This window comes from Lissotriton vulgaris, chromosome 5 (genome assembly GCF_964263255.1).
Source record: "Lissotriton vulgaris chromosome 5, aLisVul1.2, whole genome shotgun sequence".
Taxonomy (NCBI): Eukaryota; Metazoa; Chordata; class Amphibia; order Caudata; family Salamandridae; genus Lissotriton; species Lissotriton vulgaris.
This window is the reverse complement of record NC_141693.1, coordinates 297,692,367-297,715,574: the sequence shown is the minus strand read 5'-3', so window position 1 is coordinate 297,715,574 and position 23,208 is coordinate 297,692,367. Positions and strand designations below refer to the sequence as shown.

Here is a 23,208-nt window from a genome sequence, read left to right as displayed (position 1 = left end):
CTGGGTCGAGCTCTGCATCAAAATCTGCTACGCATTGGCCAGGAAGCAACCTTCTGCAGGATTGCAATTCTATTCCACCAGAGCTAAAGCTGCGACCACTATTAGCATGCAGAGTTTCGGTCCTGGAGATCTGCCAGGCAGCAACATGGGCTTCCCTGCACACGTTCACCAAACAGAACTGTCTGAACAGTCCGGTCCGCAGGGGTGGGCACACTGCCTGTTTGGTCCTGCAGGTCTTCCTTGTGTGAAGTTGGTCCGCAGACCCACCTCAGGTAGATGGTATTGCTTGGGTAGCTGAGCAAAAAGTACAGAACCTCAATAGGGACCTACATTTCTTTTAACATTGAGTAAATCTGAACGATTTGTAAGAGAGATGCCAAAGAGAGAAACTTTAAAATATTATTCAAACATATAAGTTTATTTAACTATTTTTTCATTTTTAGAAGAATTTTTTAAGAAACATTTGTGCAATTGTACATATCATTGTCAATGTGAAGTTCATCATTTTTACATACATATTTTTCTCAAAAGGGAATTTCTATGAAAAACAAAACAATCAAAGTGCCCTCTAATAGCAATTGATCCTAATAGTCAAACATACATACTCGCATACCAGTCATACTATTTCTTATTTTTTTAAAAAGGAAGCATACCTATCAACATAAACACAAGAACAAAATTTTACAAAACATAAGTCTAACACAGATGGCAACTCTAAGGTGTACTTAATGGAATACGATGTTGGCCCAACATCTACTGTTTTGGATACGAACTGGTTAATTCCATCACAACTAGTAGAACTACACCATCTAGGTTCCCATACGTATTCCATTAAGTACACCTTAGAGTTGCCATCTGTGTTAGACTTATGTTTTGTAAAATTTTGTTCTTGTGTTTATGTTGATAGGTATGCTTCCTTTTAACCCCTTCGAGGCTATTGACGAGCTGGGCTCGTCATCGCGCTTACCTGTCCTGCGCGGATGACAAGGCCAGCTCGTCACGTAACGCGGTAATTTCGAATCTGCCGCGCACAGCGGGAAAAGCCGCCGCAGCGATGCGGTTAAAAAAAATAAGAAATAGTATGACTGGTATGTGAGTATGTATGTTTGACTATTAGGATCAATTGCTATTAGAGGGCACTTTGATTGTTTTGTTTTTCATAGAAATTCCCTTTTGAGAAAAATATGTATGTAAAAATGATGAACTTCACATTGACAATGATATGTACAATTGCACAAATGTTTCTTAAAAAATTCTTCTAAAAATGAAAAAATAGTTAAATAAACTTATATGTTTGAATAATATTTTAAAGTTTCTCTCTTTGGCATCTCTCTTACAAATCGTTCAGATTTACTCAATGTTAAAAGAAATATAGGTCCCTATTGAGGTTCTGTACTTTTTGCTTGGTTTGTCTCCCCCCCCCCCCCCCCCCTCTGGACCTTAAAGTATCTGGGAGAACTCTCTCTTTTCATATTGCTTGGGTAGCTGTTCAAAGGTAAGGAATCTGCCGCTAGAAGTCTTTCAGATGAATAGGTTACTTAACTCTGGTAACGCCTTATCTGGTAGACCACATCTAGTTGCAGATTCCTTACTTACCAGCCTCCCCATCCTTTCTGCTCCGCGGACAGATTACTTAGATGAGGGCTGATCCCTTTTCAGGCCCCTAGTTTATCCACACCAGTGTCTGTTCTACATGGCTCCACGCTTTTGGCTTGGAAAGTGATGAAAACTGATGTTGGGGTGCTGAGGTGGCACCTATATAGATGCTGACGCACAGGGATACTGCTCACGAAAACTTTTGGATCCAGTCTAATGCCTAGTGAAATTCTAAGGCAAAGATTCTGCGGCATGATAGTTTCTACCAGATATGCTGTTACCGAAAGTAACTTGTTCTCACTGTCATGGAGCCAAAATCATTTAGAACCATAGTGTTAGAGCATATTCAAAAAAGCCAATGAGTGCTCCCTATTCCAGTACTCCTAATTTGTCCCGATGTTTGGTACTCTGGCAGTTTGTCACCAGGGTCGCACCCTTGTCTCTCGGTCACCAGCCACCATCAAAAACTTAAATGCTTTCCTATGGAACTTTTTTTTTTCACTAGATAAAATAAGCTTATAATTTATTTATTTGAAAAGTTTTATATAGTGCTGGCTAGACCCGGAGATATCAGAGCGCTTTACATGAGGAAGAACATGGTTTCAGAACATAATTACACAGTTACATCAGTTGCTGGAGCGTTGTTACATGAGTTACAAAAGCATAGCATAAGGATAAACAAAGCAGGCGGGGGAGAGAAATTCAGGAAGAGAGGAGAGGAATAGGGAAGGTAGGCAAAGAATGAAGGAGGGACGCGGTGGGGGAGGGGTGCGAGACAGTGTGGTTACAGGGGATCCTGCAATCCTTGTACAACACGCCGTCTCTAATTTCTTTATAATCGGCGACTTGTGATGCACGTATAGCTCATTACAGTTGAGTTCTGACGTCACGAAACTTGCTGAGTGAGCCAGCTGCTGAGGGGAGCAGCAGTTCAGGTCACTGAGCAAATGAAACCAGCTGTTCAAAGAACGAAAATGAAACATTCTTTGCACTCCTTAGGTAATTATAGACTAGTTCGAAACTTTCCACATGTTTCTACACTTTTTTTTTCTTCGAAATCTGTTTTATTTTCATAACGAGGAAATTGGGGAAGGGGCCCTGTGTACACAGCGTTAAACCTACAACCCAGTCTGGGCCGGCCGCGCTCTTTTTGGGATAAGTGCATACCAGAGGGAAGAGTCTGTGGAAGGTTAGGTTGAACACAGCGTTTCGCCTACAACCCTTGTAGGGCTGGCCACGTAAGGTAGCGTATGGAGCTATAGCCACATTTTGTAGGGTCTCTTGATGCCTGTTCAGGAGCAGCCGTGTTAGGACGAGTGCTATGCATGTCCCCATGCGCACAGCAAGGAGCTTGCAGCCCATGCAGGGCTAGCCGTGTCTACTGCAAATGCTAATCCGGGGGGGGAGGGGGAGTCCGGGGGGGGGGGGGGTTCAGGCAACAGGGCCCCGACGAAGAGGAGATATGGCGCCTACTGCTCGTGGCAACAAACTGTATACACTATTTGATATATCAACAGGTTCAAGGTGTTACATTGCAGGGCCCAATAAGAGAGGAACAAGAACATTATGAACATGGGCAACCAGCCCCTATAAAGTGGATAGCAAGAGAAAGACAGAAGCAGAACAGGGATACAAAGAGAGGGGAGAGATTGGTGTAAAGGGCGGCTACCCAGGGGGGCGAGGGGGCCGGACGTGGGCGGCACACAGTAATGGGTGGTCGAAGGCGCTAAGGGGTCCACTGTGGGCACACTGAGATCTGGGTGACTATATGTAGTCCGGGCATGGGACGAGTTTGTTGGGGTTAGGCGGGAGCAGAGCATCTTCGAAGAGGCGCAGCGCTCTAAGCTTAACAGGCAGGTGTTGCGCGTGCTTTATTTTACAGAGGTGTTGGACCAAGGGGCGCCACACAGCATTGAAGCGAGTTTTACGCAATTGCATACGCGCAGTAAAGAGTTCCATGGTTAAAACATGCCACAGTCGTACAAACCATGCAGCAATCTAGGGCGCCTCAGACCTCTTCCAGTAGAATGCAATGAGTTGTTTAGCTGCCCCCATCATATGCAAAGCTATAGCCCAGTCGCTGTTTTAAGTGCTTTCAAGGTGGCAGGCTTGATACCCAGGAGAACCGTGGCTATGGAGTCAGGCAAGGGGAACCCCAGCACCTCCTTAATGTGGCTAAGGACTTTATTCCATAGCGGGGACAGGCCCACCAAATGTGAATGAAGTCGCCAGGTGCATTCGAGCATCTCCAACATAAGGGGGACGTTGGAGGGAACATACAATCTAACCGGACCGGAGTATAATACCATTGCGTCATGACTTTATACGCATTTTCCCTCTGCGGAATGCTGCGATAGACCCTAGGGATGTCATGCCAGAGCCGTTCCCATTGACCAGGTGTGATGTCCGTGTCTGACGCCAGGTGCCATTGGCACAGATGTAGCGTCCGGGGGTGTTGGAGGATCTGAACGGCTGGTCCGCTCATTCGATGACTCGAAGGGCCACATATCCCGAACCTACCAAAGGGGATGAATGGTCGGGGAGCTTCCTGCCACAAGGCAGGCGACGATATCCAGTGGTGCAACTGCGCATATTGTAAGCGCGCTTCCGGCGGGAGACTAAATTCGTCCCTGCACTGGGCGAACGTCTTTGAGTCCCCCCTCGAACAAATCTCCAATGACTCTGCATCCTCCCCGTGACCATTTGGCGAAGGCTTGTGTGTGGCAGGCCGGTGGGAGGTGTGGGTTATCCGCAATAGGAGTGTGAGGCGATGGGAACGTCGTCAGGCCCTTACGTACTGCAATTTCTTCCCATATGTCTAGGACCATTTTAGTAGGCACTGCCATATAGGCACTGCCGGGAGCGTGCTGTCCGGTGGAGCCATGTAAGGTCCCATATAGTATGCCCCGTTACCATTCGATCCATGTGGAACCACACCTTTTCGCTTTCCGTAGTTGTCCATTCCGAGACTATACGAAGGTGTGAGGCCCAGTAATAGTCCAGAAGATTGGGACACGCCAGACCCTCCCAGTCTCTGGGCAGCATTAGGATCTTGTGTGGAAAAACGTGGCCAGCGACCACCCCAAATAAACTTGGTAACCTCCCTCTGAAGGTAGAGTATCTGTTGTTGTGGTACAGGGGTAGGAAGGCATTGAAACGGGTACAAGATCTTCGGGAGGAGAGACATTTTGACTGCATTAAGCCTGCCCAGCCAGGAGATAGTCGGGGGCTTCCACCTCCGCATGTCCTCCCTGACGGCCGCCCTACGTTCACGCCAATTGGTCTGAGTCCACACGTCTAGGGAGGGGGGTCAGTTTCAGGCCCAAGTAGCGGACATAGTCTGAGGTCCACTGGTTCCTCTTGTGGGATCGTGAGGTTCAGTGCCCAGGACTTGGGGTAGTTGATTTTAAGGCCGGATGCCCTCAAAGGTTTGCAGGAGGGCATGAAGAGCCGTAAGTGAAACATGTGGGTGCGACAGGGTTAAAATAAGATCATCCGCAAATAATACCACTTTGTTCTGGAGTCCCCCTAGAGTTAGGCCATGGATGTCTTCGTTTTGCCTAATCATTTCTGCCAGGGGCTCCACCACCAGGGCGAAGAGCAGAGGCGATACGGGGACAGCCCTGCCGAGTGCCCCTGGATATGGAGAAGGGGTCCGAGAGCTGTCTGTTGACTCGGACCTGCGCCCAGGGGGAAAGGTAGGGCGCCATAATCCTAAACACCATGTTGTGCCCCAGACCAACCTTGGGTAGGACCGAGCGAAGGAACTCACATTCCACCCGGTCAAAGGCCTTCTCCGCGTCCAGCGAGAGAAGGCCGGCTGGGATCTTCCAGTGGTTCGCTTTCCCTACCAGGTGGGCAATTCGCCGCACGTTATCCGCCCCCTGCCTATTACGGATGAAGCCCACCTGATCGGGTTCCACAAGTCCCGGCATATGGGGTTCCAGGCGTTTGTCTAGCATTTTATTGTAAAGCTTGAGGTCCGTGTTTAATAATGCTATGGGGTGGTAAGAGGCACACTGGTTCGTATCCTTCCCCGGGTTGGGGATGAGGGCTATTTCTGCCATGCCCGAAGAGGGCGACATACCCTCCGTGTCCGTAAAGGAATTATATAGACGCAGTAGGTGGGGTTGGAGCTGTGATATAAACAGACAGTAGAAGGCCACAGGCAGGCCATCCGGACCTGGTGTCTTGCCAGTGGGGAGGTCCCTCAGTGCCGCAGTCAGCTCCTCCGGAAGAAGAGGGCCCTCCAGCTGGGCAGCATGGGGCGGGTGGATTGGGGTCCCCGGCCAGTGGGCCAGAACCTCATCAATATGGGCTTGGGATGGCGTATTCACCGTGTAGAAAGCAGAGTAATACGTTCTAAAGGAATCTCATTTTGCTCTTTCTGCTGTGACCCGCCCCCTTCTGGAACCTGGATATTTGCGATGTGTGCCTTCGCTGCCCGGACCCGCAGGCGCCGTGCCAGCAACCGTCCCACTTTGTCCCCCCCTCGAAGTACCGCTGCTTTAAGGCCAGTAGGGAGCTTTCGGCCCTGTTGGTCCGCAGACAGCGGAGCTGACCCCTAAGGTTTGCTTATTTCCGCCTGGTCAGGAGGGAGGAGTGCACCCGATCCTGCACTTCGAGCTTCTTTATGTCCGCGGAAAGGCTGTCTTCCAGTTTACGGACTTCCCGAGAGCGCGCAATTGCCAAAGACGTGATGTGGCCTCGGATCGTCGCCTTAAAGGCGTCCCATACCAAGGGGAATGGTGTCTCCGGGAGATCATTGCTCACAAAATAGGAGTCTATGGCCGTCTGAATCGATTCCACCGAATCTGGATCTAGCAGTATATACGGCGGTAGGCGCCACCATGACAGACAGACGGACGGGCAGGGCCAGGAGCCGGGTCCTGCAAAAGGAGCTCGTCAATAAGTAGTCTATGCGGGAGTACGAGCGGTGTACTTTTGAGTAATACGAATAATCACGCGCCTCTGGGGAGCAATAGCGCCAAGAATCTATAAGGCCGAGGTCTGACAACTGATTCCGAAGCGCTGAGGACATGGCACCAGAGCCATTCGAGGAGGTTTCACTACTGTCCAAAGCGGGGTCCCACACCAAGTTAAAATCCCCTCCTTCTATTATCGAGGGGTCACCCTGTGGTACCTGACCCTTAAATAGTGTCTGGAGATAGGAGTCCTTCATTTGGTTTGGGGCGTACACATGAACAAGCGTGAGCGAGCGTCTGCCAGCCACCCCCCCGGCCCTGAGAAAGCGCCCATCTGAGCCACGGAAGGTTTTTGGGGTCCCCTGCCTGATGCCTCTCCTGCAAAGAATAGCCACCTCGCCGTTTTATTATCCGGTCGCCCAGAACTGGAGAGGATTTTTAGGATGGGCCATGCGCAGGGTATCATCCTGAAGCAGGTGGGTTTCCTGAAGGAAAACAATGTCTGGGCAGTGCAATGGGATATAGCGCCACACCTGCCTACGCTTATTGGGGGAGTTAAGCCACTTAGCATTGAGGGAAAGGATCTTTAAAGGGTCCCTAGGGGCCATAGTTACCATAGGTCACTGGTGAGGGCGCCAAACCTTCCACATATCCATACCCCGGACCGCCCAATGTACAGTAAGGTGGGGCCCCCCTATATGTCAGCGCCCACTGCAGCCTCAGACAGCCACTCACCACCCACCAGAAGCAGGGGAGAGAAAGAAGCAGGAAAAAAGCCAGAAGGAAGAGAAAAATAACTAGCAACTTCGGCCAACCGGGCCACATTTGTCCATTCCAGGCTTGGGTCATCCTACACCCTAGGGTTCGCAAAGACCTAGAGATGTCACTCTCTCAGGAACGGTGGAGGGTAGGTCGATCGCTGCCCACAAGTACCTCGTGGTGGGTTGCTCTGCCAACAGCCACTGGTGGAGGGGGTAGTGACTAGAACTCAGCAGCAGACAGCGAGGGCATGCCAATGGGAGGATACAGCGAACAGTGTGGGGATCAAGGCCGACTAGTCAGGACCTGGGGAATCCAGGCTCCCTTCCGATCTATCCCTCTCCAGGGACCGGATATGCTCGATAATTTCATTCTTGGCCTGCAAGGAAGCATGTTCGTCCAGGGGCGGTGACCGTTTACGCCGCGACACAGTGGACCAGGAGGCCTTGGCCGGTACCCGCACGATTGGTGAGGAACGAGTCAGGCTGGCAGGCCGGGAGGTGGGCAGACGCAGTAGCTGAGCCGCTTCCTGATATGACCGTACCACTCTACACTTGGCTTCCCATTGAAAGATAAGGGCGAACGGATGGCTCCACTGATATGGGATTTTAAGGCTGCGCAGTTTTTCCGTTACTGGCTGGAAGCCACGGCGGCGTTATAAGGTGTTGGGGGCCAAATCCTGAAAAATCTGTTTTTTATGTCCTTCGTAGGTGAGGTCCGGCTTATCTCTCGCCACCCAGAGGATGGCTTCCTTCTCAGTGAAGAAATGGACCCTGGTCAAGATGTCCCGAAGGAGGCCCGACCTCCCTGCGGGCCCGGCAACACGGTGGGCCCGGTCCAAAGCCAGTGGAGAGGCGTCCTCGTCCCCCCCAGACTGTATGTAGAAGCTGCGCTACATAGGTCATCGTGTCCTTCCCTTCCGCTCCAAGAGGAATGCCCCGGATGCGGAGGTTGTTCCGGCGACTGCGATTTTCGAGGTCCTCCTGCTTCATCTGGAGCTCTATATGTAGATCTCCCAGGACAGCCAGGCGCTGCCAGAGCTGTTTCTGATCCTCCTTAAGGGCATCTACCGTCTTCTCCAGCCCCTCTACGCGGTCGTCCAGTTCCTCGACGTCCCTCCTGAGCTCTTGGACGCAGGAATGGACCTCAGAGGGTAGAGACCCAATTTCGGACTTCAGGTCAGTCATAAAGGAGGCCATGAATGCTTCTGTCACTGGTGGCGATGCTTGAGTCGCAGGTTGTAAGGCTCCTCCTTGCTGAGAAGCCGCCTCTGCCTGGGCTGATTTGCCCCATTGTGTCGCGACTGACAAGTCCTTGGAGGATAGAGCAGGGGCGTCTTTTCTGCGGTTAGTGCGCGTCATCATGGATCTGCTACCAGTCAGCTAGGCGGCAAAACCAGAGGTCCAGCGCAGCAAGGGTCCCGAGGAGAGCCACCGAGGCCCGCAGCAGCCCCACCAGCGAGTGTGGCAATGTTTCGGGGGGTAGGGGGGCGCGAAGGCCAAGGTCTGCAGCGCAGTATATCTGGGGAAGATCGCACAGTCCAGCGCAGGCAGTGACTCAAGGCCACCGATGCACCACACCGCGTGCCAATGCAGGCACCAAAGTGCTCTCCAGATCCCCACGCTGAGCGACCTCGTGGCTCCCAATATGGGCCCCTACAACCCCGCAGCGCAGGGAGTTTAGGCCAGCGGCGTGAAAAGTCACAGGCCCCCGTGTGATTAGTGTCAGCGCCTCCGTGCCTGTCCACTTAATAGGTGCTGTCTCTGTGCCCCCCCACCGTTAGGGCTACAGAGCGCGGAGGCCCCGGGAAGTGCACAGAGATAACGGCTGCTGCCGCGGAGGGCCCCTGTGCGCCAATGTAAGGCCTCCAAAGCGCGCCTACAAGCCCGCTCCAAGGACGGCTGGGGAAGTAGTCTCAAGATGGAGGGGGCTGCCACCGCCAGGCCATGCCCTCCAGTCCAGCGCTCCCAAAGCTCAATCTTCAACAGGCTGGGAGAACTGCATGCCTCACACTCCCAGACCCCTGCCCTGCCGCGCTGTACCTGTCCACAGATCCGAGGGCTCTGCAGCTCGGGGTCCACTCACAGCTCCACCGAGGGACACCGCCTCAGTCCTCCCGGCACGACTCCCCTCGGAACGACCCCCCTCGGAACTCACCAGGCCGGACAGACCTCCTCCGCCTTAGCCGCTGTCCCCTAGGCTCGCCAATCCGCTCGTCGTGGGCGCTCCAGCCGCATTCAGCACAAGGCCTGCACCAGGCCCGGACCAGGGGCCCGGCAACACTCAGTCAAAATGGCGGGTCCCGCGGCAGTCCCCGGCAGGCCTCCCCGCTCACAGCCACACCTGCCGCAGCTCACCGTCACCCCCTCCGCCACCAGCCAACACCAGGGGGGGTCGGCGTCGCTGGACCTCCTCTGCTCTGAACCGCCGGCACTCCACACCGCCGAGGCCCCGGGGGATCGCCCGGATAGGGACTCCGCCGAAGACGTGCTAGATGGCTGCCCGCTCGCTTGGGCCTCCAAGCCCCACGCTTCACTGTCGCTGGGGGCGCCGCCGGCCCCAGCCGCGGCTCACCACCTGTGCGACCCCCCTCCACCCGATTCCTGGGAGGGCGTCTGCGCTGCTGGGCCCCCTCGCCTCTGGTCCGCCGGCACTCCACACCGCCGAGGCCCCGGGGGGATTGCCCGGAGAGGAACTCCGCCAAAGGCGTGCAAGATGGCCGCCTGCCCGCCTGGGCCTCCAAGCCCCACGCTTTTCGGGTGCCAAAGACGCTGCCGGACACAGCCTCTCCGCTGGCGACCCTGGACACTGCCGCCACTGCCCCCTCAAGGGTTGGTATCGTGGCACTCCAACTCCGCTCCTAATGGCGCAAAACAGTGGCGGCCCGCCGGAGCTCCCAGGAGTCGCGTCTCACTCCATCGCCGGCTAAGCCATGCTGCCCCATGGAACTTTTAACAATAGGTTTGATAGATTTGACCTTCTGTTTTAAGCTTTGTGATGTCTGCACCTACATAAGTCGATCTCTCACACTTACGCCTCTTTCACACTGCCAAGCCCTTTGTCCTATAACACAATAACTAACTCATTGGGGACCATGCATGACCGACACACACATCGCCTTTCGAACCCTTCCTTGAATAGGTCACTGGGGCACTCAAGTGCTTCAGCCCCCAGAATGGATATATCAAGCTATGAGTCTTAGAATACTATTGGTACATAACGTTGTTGCCATTTTTTGACTGCACGCCGGAATAAATTTGTTCATGCACAAAGTTCATTATAACTGCTATAGAAACTGTTACTAGTACTGCTATGAGCGATTCGGGAATACTTGCAGTGTATTAATGAGACCGCCTAACAACGGTCAAGGAATACTCCTAAAGGTATCTTTATTCAACTTGTATAGATTTAAATGTGTGAACCTCGGCTTTTGTCTGTCTCGGGTACAAATTCAGACTTGCTTGATTAGTGTTGCAAGCGTATTAAAAACCTTGCTTGTCTTCATGAAGGATTTGGTGACATTTATTTTGGAATCGCTGTTCTGTGTGTTTCAAAAGCCTCATCTGAAGTCATTCAATGCCCCATTTACTTACTAAATAAATACGGCACTGGAAATGGTTCTTACGGGGGCTTGTTTTTATTTCTGCATAGTTTCATTTGTGTTTTTAAAAAAAACTTTTTTATGGCATCTTCTGAAATATTGAGGTTGTAGAATTTCTTGGTAGACATTTAAATGTTTAAAATAATTCTACCTTTTTTGTCTTTCAGCAAAAGAGGATTCCATGTTCGATCGTTTGGAACAGGGACTCATGTGAAACTACCAGGACCAGCACCGGACAAGCCTAATGTTTACGATTTCAAAACTACATACGATCAGATGTATACTGATCTCGTTAAGAAGGACAAAGAACTGTATCCGCAAGGACCACACTGTATTTAACACAATACGGTTCATCTTTGGAAGGTGTACATGCACACTTGCATTCAAGATGTGCAGCGGTTTGGCTTGACTGTGGCATTCCTGTGTTTGGGTTACTAGGCAGGCGTTACAATGGCAAAGGCTGTTGGGTGCTGTTAATGGTCTGATTCCTCATACTATTTGCTGTGCATAATAGTGCATGCAGTTTCAAACCGATTTTCTCATCAAAACAGATTTTTCTTTTGAAACTCTTGCATTTTTATGCCATCAGTAGAGGAACACGAATATACGTTTTTTTTGTTTTTAGCGCAGTCAAGCTCACAGGTAAGGCAGACAAGATAAACGATTAACACCTGAGTGAATGCTAAAGGGTTGAGCAGAGATTGGCTGCACAAACACACTGGTTCCTCTTGATGATTTTCGTCAGAAGAACTATGATTTTTTTTTTTGTACTCCAACATCCATCTAGTCTCTGGATGCAGCTAAATGGGGTGCATGTGAATATCCATAGTGCACCAAGAAGAGCATGTTATAATTATTTTTTTTATTCTTTTATTGAAATTTGTCTTGGAGGAACAGTTTTAAGGATATTTGTGTTGATTGTGATTGATTGTGGTGTTGGCAGTCCAAGGCTTTTGGTACAAATTGGGCTTGTCTAATGAAGCTGCAGGAGTTCACCGATGTGTCCCAACTGTAACTAAATATATTGCACGCAAATTAAGCATAATGCACTTTTTATTAGCGTTTGATCTGATTGGCCCCACTAGAAGCAGTATTTTAGATGAGTAAAAATTTTTTTGTGGTTTGGTTTACATTAGTCTTTGACTAAATGCTACTTACTTTGTCAAGAAATTTTACCAGATTTCCATCCTTATTCATGTACGGGATATTTTATTGTGTGGTCCGCTAGCTCAGAATCTGTTTTATAAAGTAGCGTACGCACATAGTCTTATATACATTACCTTATATCAATAAATGTTTTTAATATTACATTTTTGCTGCATTATGTATGAAACAAAACTATCCGTGTAGTGAATATTAAACTGTGAAGGAGGCATGCACACACCCACTCGTTCAAATAAATCGGGTAGCATTATGACATTTCCATGGATGGGCGGCATTACAGTAGTGGTTACAGAAACGTCCCTACGTATAATGAAACCATTTTCAATGTCCAGTAAGTCTCAGCTCCCAATGGGAGGTGTATGTCAGAACGTCTCAACCCTATCCCCCCCCACTCCCCACTTTGTGAAATTTGCGCGGGTACCCCCTGCTCTTATTTATTTATTTATTTATTTTTGACACTTGTAAAGCGCTACTTATACCCTTAGGCGTCAAGGCGCTAAAACCATTATTGAAAGGGTGGGAAAAAAAGAATAGACAGGAGAAAAGAATGAACAGGATGACAGTTAAGCATGATTAATGGGAGAACAGCCAGGTTTTCAGGAGTTTACGAAACTGAAACAGCGTAGCACTCCGTCTGATGTTGAGAGGCAAGGTGTTCCAAATTCTGGGGGCAGCCACAAGAAAGCGACGGTCTCCCCAGGACACTGTTTTGGTGCGTGGAACAGACAATTGATTAAGCGTGGCAGAGCGTAAAGCTCTTGTCGGTTTGTAAAATTGAAGTTTGTCTCTCAAAAAATGTGGTCCTTGATTGTTAACTGATTTAAAGACTATACAGAGAGCCTTGAAGAGGATCCTTTTTTGTACAGTCAGCCAGTGAAGGTCTTTTATGTTTTGGGCAATAGGTTCAAACTTTGTTTTGCCGGTAATGAGACGGGCTGCTGCATTCTGTATAGTTTGAAGTTTTGTGATGACTCGAGATTGCGCATTAAGAAATAAACCATTACAGTAGTCCAGGGATGAGAGGACAAGAGCCGAGACCAGTGTCTTAATCGCAGGTTCGGGTAGAAATGGACGAATTTTGCGAATCATTTTTAGTTTTAGGTGCGCTGTGGATGCTGTCTTATTGGCGTGATCCATAAAGTTCAGTCCATCGTCGAAGATAACCCCCAGATTCCTGACCTTCGAGGTCGGTGTGGGAGGGGTACCAAAGGTCTCTGGCCACCATCTGGTGGACCAGGCTGGGGACAAAGGACCGAAGACAAGCACCTCAGTTTTCTCTGAGTTCAGCTTTAAACAATTGGTTTCCATCCAGTCTCCTATATCTAGGAGCCCTTTCTTAAATTTTTCAGCTACTTGCTCTCCGTCACCCTTGATCGCCAGCACTAGTTGGGTGTCATCAGCGTACGAGGTAAGGCTCATCCCATGAGCTTTGATGGTCTTAGCTAGGTCCGACACATAGATGTTAAAAAGTGTCGGACTAAGGGATGAGCCTTGAGGGACACCACAGGGGGCGGAGAGTTGTGCTGATTGAAAGGGTCCTAGGATGACCGCCTGCGTTCTATTGGCAAGGAAGGAGGCTATTAAGTTTTTGGCAGAGTGACAGATGCCAAATCCTTGGACACGGTCGACCAAGATGCTGTGGTCGACCGTGTCAAAAGCCGCTGAAAGGTCTAACAGAACCAATATGGCAGTGCCACCTTGGTCCCTGAACTCCCTGATGTCATCCGCGGCTTTAATCAGGGCGGTCTCAGTCCCGTGAAATTTTCGGAACCCGAACTGTGTATCGTCCAGGAGCTGGTGAACCTCGATGAACTCAGAGATCTGGATGTTCATGATCTTTTCGATGGTCTTAGCAATGAACGGTAAGCTGGCAATTGGTCGATAGTTTTTCAGCTCATTTTTATCGAGCGAAGGTTTTTTTAACAGAGGCTTTAGTAGCGTGTTTTTGAGTGAATTAGGGTATTGGCCTGACCGCAGTATCAGATTACAGACATGTGTGAGAGCCGGCAGGATGACTTCTAAAGCTGGTCTGAGGACAGATAGGGGACAAGGGTCGAGGGGTGAACCCGATTTAATGGTCAGAAGTGTGTTTTTTATTTGTTCCTGGGTAACTGATTGAAAGCACGGAAAAACATTAGCTGAGGAAAAGGTGACGGAAGATGTGGCGGCAGAAAGTGATTTGGAAGAAAATGCTTGGTAGATGTCATCTACCTTGGTGTAGAAAAAAGATGCCAGAGCGTCACAGAGAAATTGTGACGGGGGAGGCGTGAGGTCCGGTGAGTTGCCTGATAAAGCTTTAGTAATAGAGAATAGTTGTTTACTAGAATTCCTGGCCTGCTCGATTTGGTCCGTATAATATTCTCTTTTGGCCTGCGCTATCATACTTTTATATAGGGCAACAGCTTCCCTGTAGGTAGACTTACTGACAGCATCATAATCTTTCCTCCAGGTTCTCTCCTTGCTGCGGTTTATCTGTTTTTGTGTCCTAAGTTTGTCATTGTACCAAGGAGCGGAGGGTTTAGCTCGGTTGCTGGAATGTTCCTTGGAAGGGGCTGATTGGTGGGATGCCTGACCAATCCAGTCATATAATTGCTGGAGAGCTATATTGGGGTCATCAACGAAATCTGGACAAGTTTGTATGAGTGTAGACTTGAAATTTTCTAGATTTATGTTTTTCCAGTCTTTAAACGGTAGTTTAGGAACCGATTGGGAATTGTTATTGTAATCAATGCAAGTAGCAATGTTTGCAAAGATTGCAAAGTGGTCTGTCCACTGCATGGGCAGAATGCTGGTGATTTGGAGTCCTTCTAAATTGGAAAAAATAGGATCCAGAATGTGGCCCGCTTGGTGTGTGGAGGACATGACAAGCTGTTTTAACCCTAGATTGCCTAGGTGAGAGCAACGGAATCAGCTAAGTGATCTAGGTCTAGATGAAAGTTCAGGTCACCGAGGACTGTGAAGGTAGTTTCTGTGGCTACAGATTCCATTATAGAGTTTAAGCTGGACAGAAAAGTAGTCTTTGATCCCGGGGGCCGATATATTAGCATTCCCTTAAAGTTAAATGAGGGAGAAATGTTGATAGAAAATTGCATGGCCTCACAGGCGGTGGAAGGAATGACGGTAGTTTTAACAGGGTATGTGTCCCTGGCAATTATGGCCAGCCCACCCCCTCTTTGTTTGGGCCTATCCTGACAGTAGGCCTTGAATCCTGGTGGCACAGCGATGACCAGGTCTGGCTGTGAGGATTCATCAGTCCACGTTTCAGTGATGAACAAAATGTCGAGAGAATAGTCAATAATGAGATCAAATATTTCCTGCCTGTGCTCTTGTAAAGGACGTTCTCTGTTTCCATATATAGATCCACCCTTCTCTTCCATTCCTGCAATGTCTGAGCTTCAGGCGTCCCCCAGTCCTGTCACAACTCTCGCTTGGCCACCACTAGCCCCATGTTACACAAAAAAGGAGTTGTTCCCTGGGGACATCAGCATCCCCTGGAATCCCTAACAGGATGTACTTGAGATCAAGAGGAATAGTCTTGCCCACCACCCAACGGAGTTCTCTTACCAATTGATCGGTAGTTCTGAATGTCCGGGGGTAACTACAGTGTGTGAATATTTGAGCCCCTCACTCCTCCACACGAAGACAAATGTGGAGGACGCCCTTCCCATACTGTGTAAGTGGTCCCTGTCAGAATATACTCTAGGGAGGATTTTGAGCTGCATCAGTCGCAGACAGGATTTTTTTGCCACCTTTCTTAGGTGAATCAGGGCCACCCCCCATTCTACGTCCTCCAGGTCTCTGACCTCCAAGGACCACCTATATCATTTTATTGTTAAACCTTTAGTTCTAATTTTGAGATATATGGAATATATGCCAATCTCGTTGTTGGCACTTCATGTTTCCGTGTTGGAAATTTGAAAGGTACACTTTATAGGTTCCAGTCAGCTGTTCCGATAACTTTAGATTTGACCTTCCCGTTGTACATTTGACATTGGAGTCTCCGGTATTAGGGATATTGGTGCTAGTAGATACTTAGGTTTTTGTTTAAGTTGATTCTTGGAGTACAATAATTGCATATGTTTTGAGTGACTCTGGTATTAAGGCACTTTTTATTATTGATTAAATGAAAAGGATAATATATGCATCCAGAAAATGTATAAGCTATCTTTTTTAAACCTTTTATAAAAAAAAGTTAATACTCTGAGAAACATGTATCTTGATCCCCAATATTTTTGTTCCCAATCCACAAATATTGTTGGTTCTCTGAAGCAAAGTTGGTAATAAGTTTGAGCCGCCTTGTGTTTAATTTTAGGTTTAAAGTATTTTATTGAAGCAGGGTGGGGTAGGACACAAAGGGGCAAGGAACAAGTAAACCACAGGAACCGCACAGCAATGCGTATTGTACAGCAAGTACAGTAATGCAGTTACAATTTCGTAAGAGGCCCCATCCGACTCGGGAGCATAGCTTTCGCACCTGTGGTCACATACAAACAACGAGGGGGGGGGGGGGAGAAAGGGAGGGAGGGACGGGATGGGGGGGAGGAAAGAAAATCAGGGGGGGGGGGACCAAGAGAGAACGGGAGAAAAAAGAAAAGAAAGAAGGGGGGGAAGAGGGGAAGGGAAAAAAGGGAGGGGTGAAGGGAGGAGAAGCAACCCCGCTCCAAGAACCTACCCAACCAAACAGAACCCCCAACTACCGAACCCTAACCCACCCCCTGTACTGTGCCAATATCTACAGTCTCCGCTACATGCAACTCTCCGAAAATCCCCGCTATACAGTACCGACCCCACCCAATCAAGCAGGCGGGTCCGGTGGCGGTGTCAGCCTTAACAACCTAAGGTATCTAGGGCAGGTGATCTCCCGAAACTCGGAACATAACAGGCCGTGAAAGGGCTCCCACAGTTCCTCAAAGGTATCAGTATCCCCCAAGGCTACTAAGGACATCTTCTCCATTCCAAGGACATGCCATAATCTGTGCAGCCAACCAACTACAGAGGGAAGTGTGGTAGTGCGCCAGTGTATGAGAATATTCTGCACCGCTGACCCCAGCGCAATTGCGATCTGTCTACCTCTCTTAGATCTAAGGGGATACATCAGCCCATTCGGCAACCCTAGCAGAACATAGGCCGGGAATCTAGGCAGTTCTATCCCAAAGCATTTGTCTACCTCGCCCAAAACCTCTTCCCAGTAAGGAGCCAGCAGGGGACATTCCCATAGTATGTGTGTTAGTGTACCAGTAGTGCCACAGTTGCGCCAGCACGTCCCTGGTATTGCCCTGTCCATCTCGTGCAGTTTCTCCGGAGTACGGTACCAGTAGGTCGAGATTTTAGTGAAGGTCTCCGTAAGACCCGTGTGGTAGGCCGAGTGACGTGCGCGGAAGGAGATGTGTTCCCATTCTTTATGGCTCAACACGCGCCAGAGCTCACGCTCCCAACGTTCCCGACCGGGGTTGTGAATATGAAAGGAGGGGGGCTGCAGCATTTTATACAGGTCTGAGATCAGTTTAGCGTCCGACTTGCGAGTAATTAACCAACGCTCATACGCCGTGATTTCCCGGTGTGCCGCGTCGCGCACTTGGGGTTGTAATGCCCAGTGGCGCGCCTGCATGTATCGCATGCGCTCCGTTTCCGGGAGGCCATAATCCCTCCTCAGGTCCGGGAAGGGGACAACCCCCTCAGGGCAGTACAAGTGATACAGAGTGCAGCAGCGGGCCACCCGCCATCGCTCATAAGCGCCCTGCTCCATCCCGGGGCCGAAGTCCGGGTTGCCAATGAGCGGCGAAAAGGGAGAGGGGAAGGTGGTAAGCTCGCACCTGGCAGCCACCGAGTCCCACGTCCGGAGCGGGACCCGCGTTACCAGAGACGCATAGATATTGGGGGGTCGATGGGCTCGCTTCAAGAATGGTACTTCCTGCAGCGTCCTACCCGCCACCGCCTGGTCCTGGAACAGCCAGTGCTTATCAGACTCCCACCGGCTCCATTCCACTAGATAGCGGAGCTGAGCGGCCTGGAAATATTTCCGCAAGTCCGGTATCCCCAGCCCCCCGGATTCCGGTGACAGCATAGCGATGCTTCTCTTGATCCTCGGCCTGCGGTCCTGCCACACGAACCGCGCAATGGCAGCCTGTGTCTCCGCAAGCCACCCCGCGGGGGGCTGGAGTGGCAACTCTCTGAAGAGGTAAATCACCTGAGGCAGGAGAGTCATCTTCACCGCGGCCACCCTACCCAGTAACGACAGCGTGCCCTTATCCCACCGGCACAATTCCTCCCTGATTTTCGCGCCCAGCGCCGCGTAATTGGCCGTGACCATCTCCGGGAGGGAGGGCGCCAATAGGATCCCCAAGTACGGGATCCGGTCCCTGGACCAGCTCAGAGGGTAAAGCCTCTGTAGTTCCGCTCTAGTGGCGTTAGTAAGCGAAATGTCAAGGGCGGCCGACTTCCCAGGTTCACCTTGAAGCCCGCCACGTCGGCGAATAAGTTCAGTTCCTCTACACAGGCCGGCAGCGATCTCCGCGGGTCATCCAGCGTCAGAATGACATCATCCGCGTACAGGCTGATCGCATGATGGAATTCACCCATCTTGACACCGACAATGTCGGGGTTCTGCCTAACCCTCTGTGCAAAGGGCTCCATGTACAGGGCAAAGAGCAGAGGGTAGAGAGGGCACCCCTGTCTCGTACCCCGCTCAATGGGGAAGGGTCGAGAGCTGCCGCCGTTCACCCGGACTACCGCAGAGGGGAACCGGTAACAATTGAAGATCAGATGACGGAACTTCTCCCCAATCCCGAATTTGCTCAGGACCTTCTCTAGGTAGGGCCAGTGCACCCTGTCGAAAGCCTTCTCCGCGTCTATGGACAGGAGCATCCTCTCCCCAGGGATCCTGGAAGCCTTCTCGAGGATGTGCGTCACCCTCTTTGTGTTATCTACTGTTTGCCTACCGGGCACGAAGCCCGCTTGGTCCGAGTCAACCATGCCCGGGAGGTGCAACGCCAGGCGTGCAGCTAATATACTGGTGAACACTTTCAAATCTGTGTTCAGTAGCGAAATGGGACGGTAGGACCCACAGGCGGTCCTGTCCTTACCCAGCTTCGGAATCACGGAAACCGTGGCCTGGAGAAATTCGGAGGGGATGGCTCCGGGTTCTGCGAAGGAGTTAAAAAGGCGGGTCAGTAGAGGCGCCAGTTCCTGACAGAAGGTTTTATAGAACAGCGGGATAAAGCCATCCGGGGCCTTGCCCAATTTGAGCCGGGATATCGCCGTGATCACCTCCTCGATACGGATGTCACGCTCCAGATACTGAGCCTGCTCCTGAGACAACGACGGGAGCGGGACCGAGTCCAGATAGGCCATCTCAGCCCGGGCCGAGGGGGCCTCCCCGGTGTAGAGGTCAGCATAAAAGCTGCGAAAGAAGTCTGCTATTTGCTCATCAGCCGTGACCCTACCACCGGTCGGGTCCACCAGTTCCTTCACACGGTGCTGCTGGTGTTGCACCCTAAGTTTATTAGCCAGGAGCCGCCCACACCGATCGCCCCCTGTATAATATTTGTGTTTCAGGCGAAGCATTGCATACTCCGCCCGGTCCGTGTCAAGGGCCGCCAGGAGTTTCCGTGCCGCCTTCAGCTGCCTCCACACCCTGGGGGCCCCTGTCCTGTGATGAACCTGCTCCAGCTCCCTCACCTGCTGGGTGAGCTCATCTCTCTTGAGCTGTCGGTCCCTATTCTCGGCCGAGGAAATCGCTATAAATTCGCCTCGGAGCACCGCCTTCAGGGCTGCCCACTGTGTCGCGCGAGAAGTATCCCCAGTATCATTTATGGTCTGAAAATCCAAAATGGCCGCCCGGATCTGGTCCACCACCGACCGCCTGTGCAAAAGCGTGTCCCGGAGCCGCCAGACCCCTCTCGGCCGAACCACCGGGGGCAGAGTGAAAGCGCCCTCTACCGGGGCGTGGTCAGAAAGAGAGAGGACCCCCATGTCCACACTCGAAGCCAAAGGGAGCATTGGGCCCGACACAAGGAGATGATCTAATCGCGCATAAGATCTATGGGCATGTGAGAAGTAAGAGTATGCGCGGGTGGTGGGGTGGAGGTGGCGCCACATGTCATGCAGATCCAGCTCCTCAAGTCGAGTTCGAATCGAGCCCGAAAGCTCACCCAACTGGTGGCGCCGCTGCACAGACCTGTCCATCGCCGCGTCGAACCAGGTTCAATCACCCCCCAACACTATGTGCCTATCAGAGGTGGATGCTACGTCCTCCAAAGCCCTGTGTAAGAATTGGTCCTGGTGATCATTGGGGCAGTAGATGGTGCCAACAGTCAGTGCTAAACCTCCCATCTTGATCCTGTACACTAGAAGTCTCCCTTTCTGTTCTGCTACCTTGCACACGACCTCTCCCCTGAACCCCCTAGAAAACAAGATCGCCACCCCTGCCTTCTTGGAGGCGCTAGAGGAGAACAGCTGCGTGGGGAACCTAGGGGTACGCATCCTCGAGCAGTCCTTAGCCAGCAAATGGGTCTCCTGCAACAGACAGATATCCGCTTGTGAGTTTTCTAACAAGGATAACACTGCCCGCCTCTTAACCGGATTATTCAGCCCTTTCACATTGAGAGTAAGCACCTTAAGAGCCATCAAGGAGGGGGATCAATGGAGCACATGTCAAGAGGCAAAGCCCCGCAGGCAAACACAGAAGGCACCACTCGAGGCCTCAAAACAGAGCAACTTTGAACCGTCCACTGGCACAGTACAGTCCCCGAACCCCAACACCCCACAACTAGAAAACCCCCCCTTGTCCCCACACAACCAAATCTACACCACCCCCCGCAACTGGCCCCCCCTCTAGGCCCCAGAATCAAAACATCTGCCCGCCTGTCCCAACCCCATCCCCTGCTACTCAAACTTTTCAAAAAAGACATTGTCCCAGTCCGGCCCGTAACAGGCAGGGCCGTGGTAAATCAGTCTAGTGGACGTCCAGCCACCTCCTCCAGCACTCGCCATTCCTCCCAGCCCACCCCCCGGATCCCCGCACCTGCAAGAGGAATAAGCTAAAGTAGACTCCCCCCGGAGTGAGTTCAGGCCGTCAGGGCCACTTCGCCGTTCGCCGCCACTCTGGAGGCCTCCTGGATGGCGGCCGCCATGTCCGCCCTGATCACGGGCGAGCCCGGACGCTCCGACGGAGGAGAGGTCCCCCCTCCAGCTTGCTGCCATCCGTCACGAGTGCTTCGCCTCCGTCGCGGAGCCGGGATATCTGCATCCGATGCTGTGAGGCCCAGCACCGCGCAGACATACTGGAGGGACCGAAGCTGATGCAAAACACCGTTCCATCGAAATATCAGACGGAAGGGGTGCCCCCAAGAATACTGTGTCCCTTGCTCCCGGAGGAAGTCAGTGGCGATCTTGAATGATTTCCTCTTCTGCAGCGTGCCTGTAGATAAGTCCTGAAACAGGGTCACAGGGTGGTCCCGGAATCGGAAAGATTGCTGCCCTCGTGCTTCTCTGAGGATTCGCTCCTTCAAGGGAAAGTCCGGGAGGAAGGCCAGAATGTCCGGGGCGGGCGCCGTAGCTCTGCGGGGGCGGCCCACCCGATGTGCTCGGTCTATGCGGATCCGAAAGTCCTCCGACTCTCCCAGGATCGCACGAAAGAGGGCCACCAAATAAGCAGTCACGTCTTCACCCTCCTCACCGGACGGCACACCGCGGACCCGTATGTTGTTCCGCCTGGACCGATTTTCAAGGTCCTCGGCGTGGGCCTGTAGCTCAATCTGTTGCTCCCGCAGTCGCAGGACCTCCTGCTGCAGATGGGTGATCTCTTCATCCCTGGAGTGACCCGCTTCCTCCACTGTGTTCACACGTTCCCCCAGGGAGTCCATCTCTCTCCTTACTTCGCGGACCTCCCCGGCCACCTCACGCTTGAGCGTTTGAAAGTCCTCCCGAAGGGAGCTAAAGAGCGATTCGAGAAATGATCTCGTCACCGGGGGTTCTCCGCCATCTGCACCCCTGGTCGGGGTTGGGGAGGTCGTGGCGGGTTGGGTTCCACCGCTGCGTAGGGCGCCTCGTCCCAGCATGTCCGGCAAGGTTCGGTCGCCCCGTCGCTGTCCTCTAGCGTTCGACATTGCAGCGGAGTAGAGGACGTTGAGGGCAAAGAAAGCAGCTATATGCCAGCCGGGGGCAGTGCCACATAAAGAGCACCAGGAAGGCCGAGCTGCCCGGCCGGAGACCACAAAATGGCCGCTCTGTGATGTCGAGGGGCCAACGCCCAATATGGAGAACCCCTCTCCGTCTCTGATTCGGGACCCAAAAATCCGGCCAGTGGGCAAAGTCACGGTGCGATGGTCGCCGGGGCCCGTAGCCTCAGGGGGAGATCTGCCACGGGAGCCCCGTTCCTCTGCTCCGCTCAGACAACCGGCCGGAGCGGCCTCTCCCAGCGGGCCTCTTCAATCCACGGGCTGGCGTAGTGAGGCGATGTCGACTCCGCCTCCGCTCTTCACCTCCGCTCTGCTCCGTTCCGTACAACCGCCGTCGGACAACTCCGAGCCGTTCGCGAAGCCGCTGCTGATGCACCGCTGCGGGCTTCTCACACAGGCGGCTGGGCGCTCCGTCATGCTCCGAGGGTCGGGAGACTCGCGGCTTCCAGCTCGCACACGGGCCATTCAGCGGGCCCCGACCCGAGCTTCAACGGTCAGGATCTCACCCCCGACGGCGCAAACCGGGCTCAGCAGTCGCCCCACACCTCCACCGTGGGCACCAGGCTCAGTCGCCGCGTGATCCGGGGGGGAATCAGCGGTTACAAGCGGTGCAGGGATTCAGGGGTCCGGGAGCTCTCGGCAAGTGCGACCTCTCAGCCCGCCATCTTGGCCACGCCCCCCTTGTGTTTAATTTTGAAGTGTAAAGCTTGGTGCAAAATATCATGGTCCAAGCATTGCGAACTCTAGTCTTGTGCCACTGTAAGAATTAAAATCCTCAGAGCGAGATTTGCTGGGGAAAAAACTTGAAGACATGATCAATTCAGCATTGACGTTGGGATGCTAATCTGCAAGTGACCATCCAGTCCAGAATGTACTTCAGAATTGAGCCGCCAGTACTGTTAAGCCTTTCTTTGAGTGAAGACTGAGGTTTTCTTCGTTTGTCTTGGCTGATGACTGAGGTTCATTTTCTTTTATCTGAAACAGT

The 23,208-nt window shown here is 51.8% G+C and overlaps 1 protein-coding gene across 1 annotated transcript in view; it reads left to right on the top strand.

Annotated features, from left to right (window-relative positions):
• SSU72 (SSU72 homolog, RNA polymerase II CTD phosphatase) overlaps positions 1–23,208 on the top strand; it is a 255,189-nt gene that overhangs the window by 78,945 nt on the left and 153,036 nt on the right. Inside the window, exon 2 of the mRNA XM_086921477.1 lies at positions 11,049–11,192. Within this exon, the coding sequence (XP_086777603.1) occupies positions 11,049–11,192 (144 nt within the window). The remainder of the gene's footprint in view (positions 1–11,048; positions 11,193–23,208) is intronic.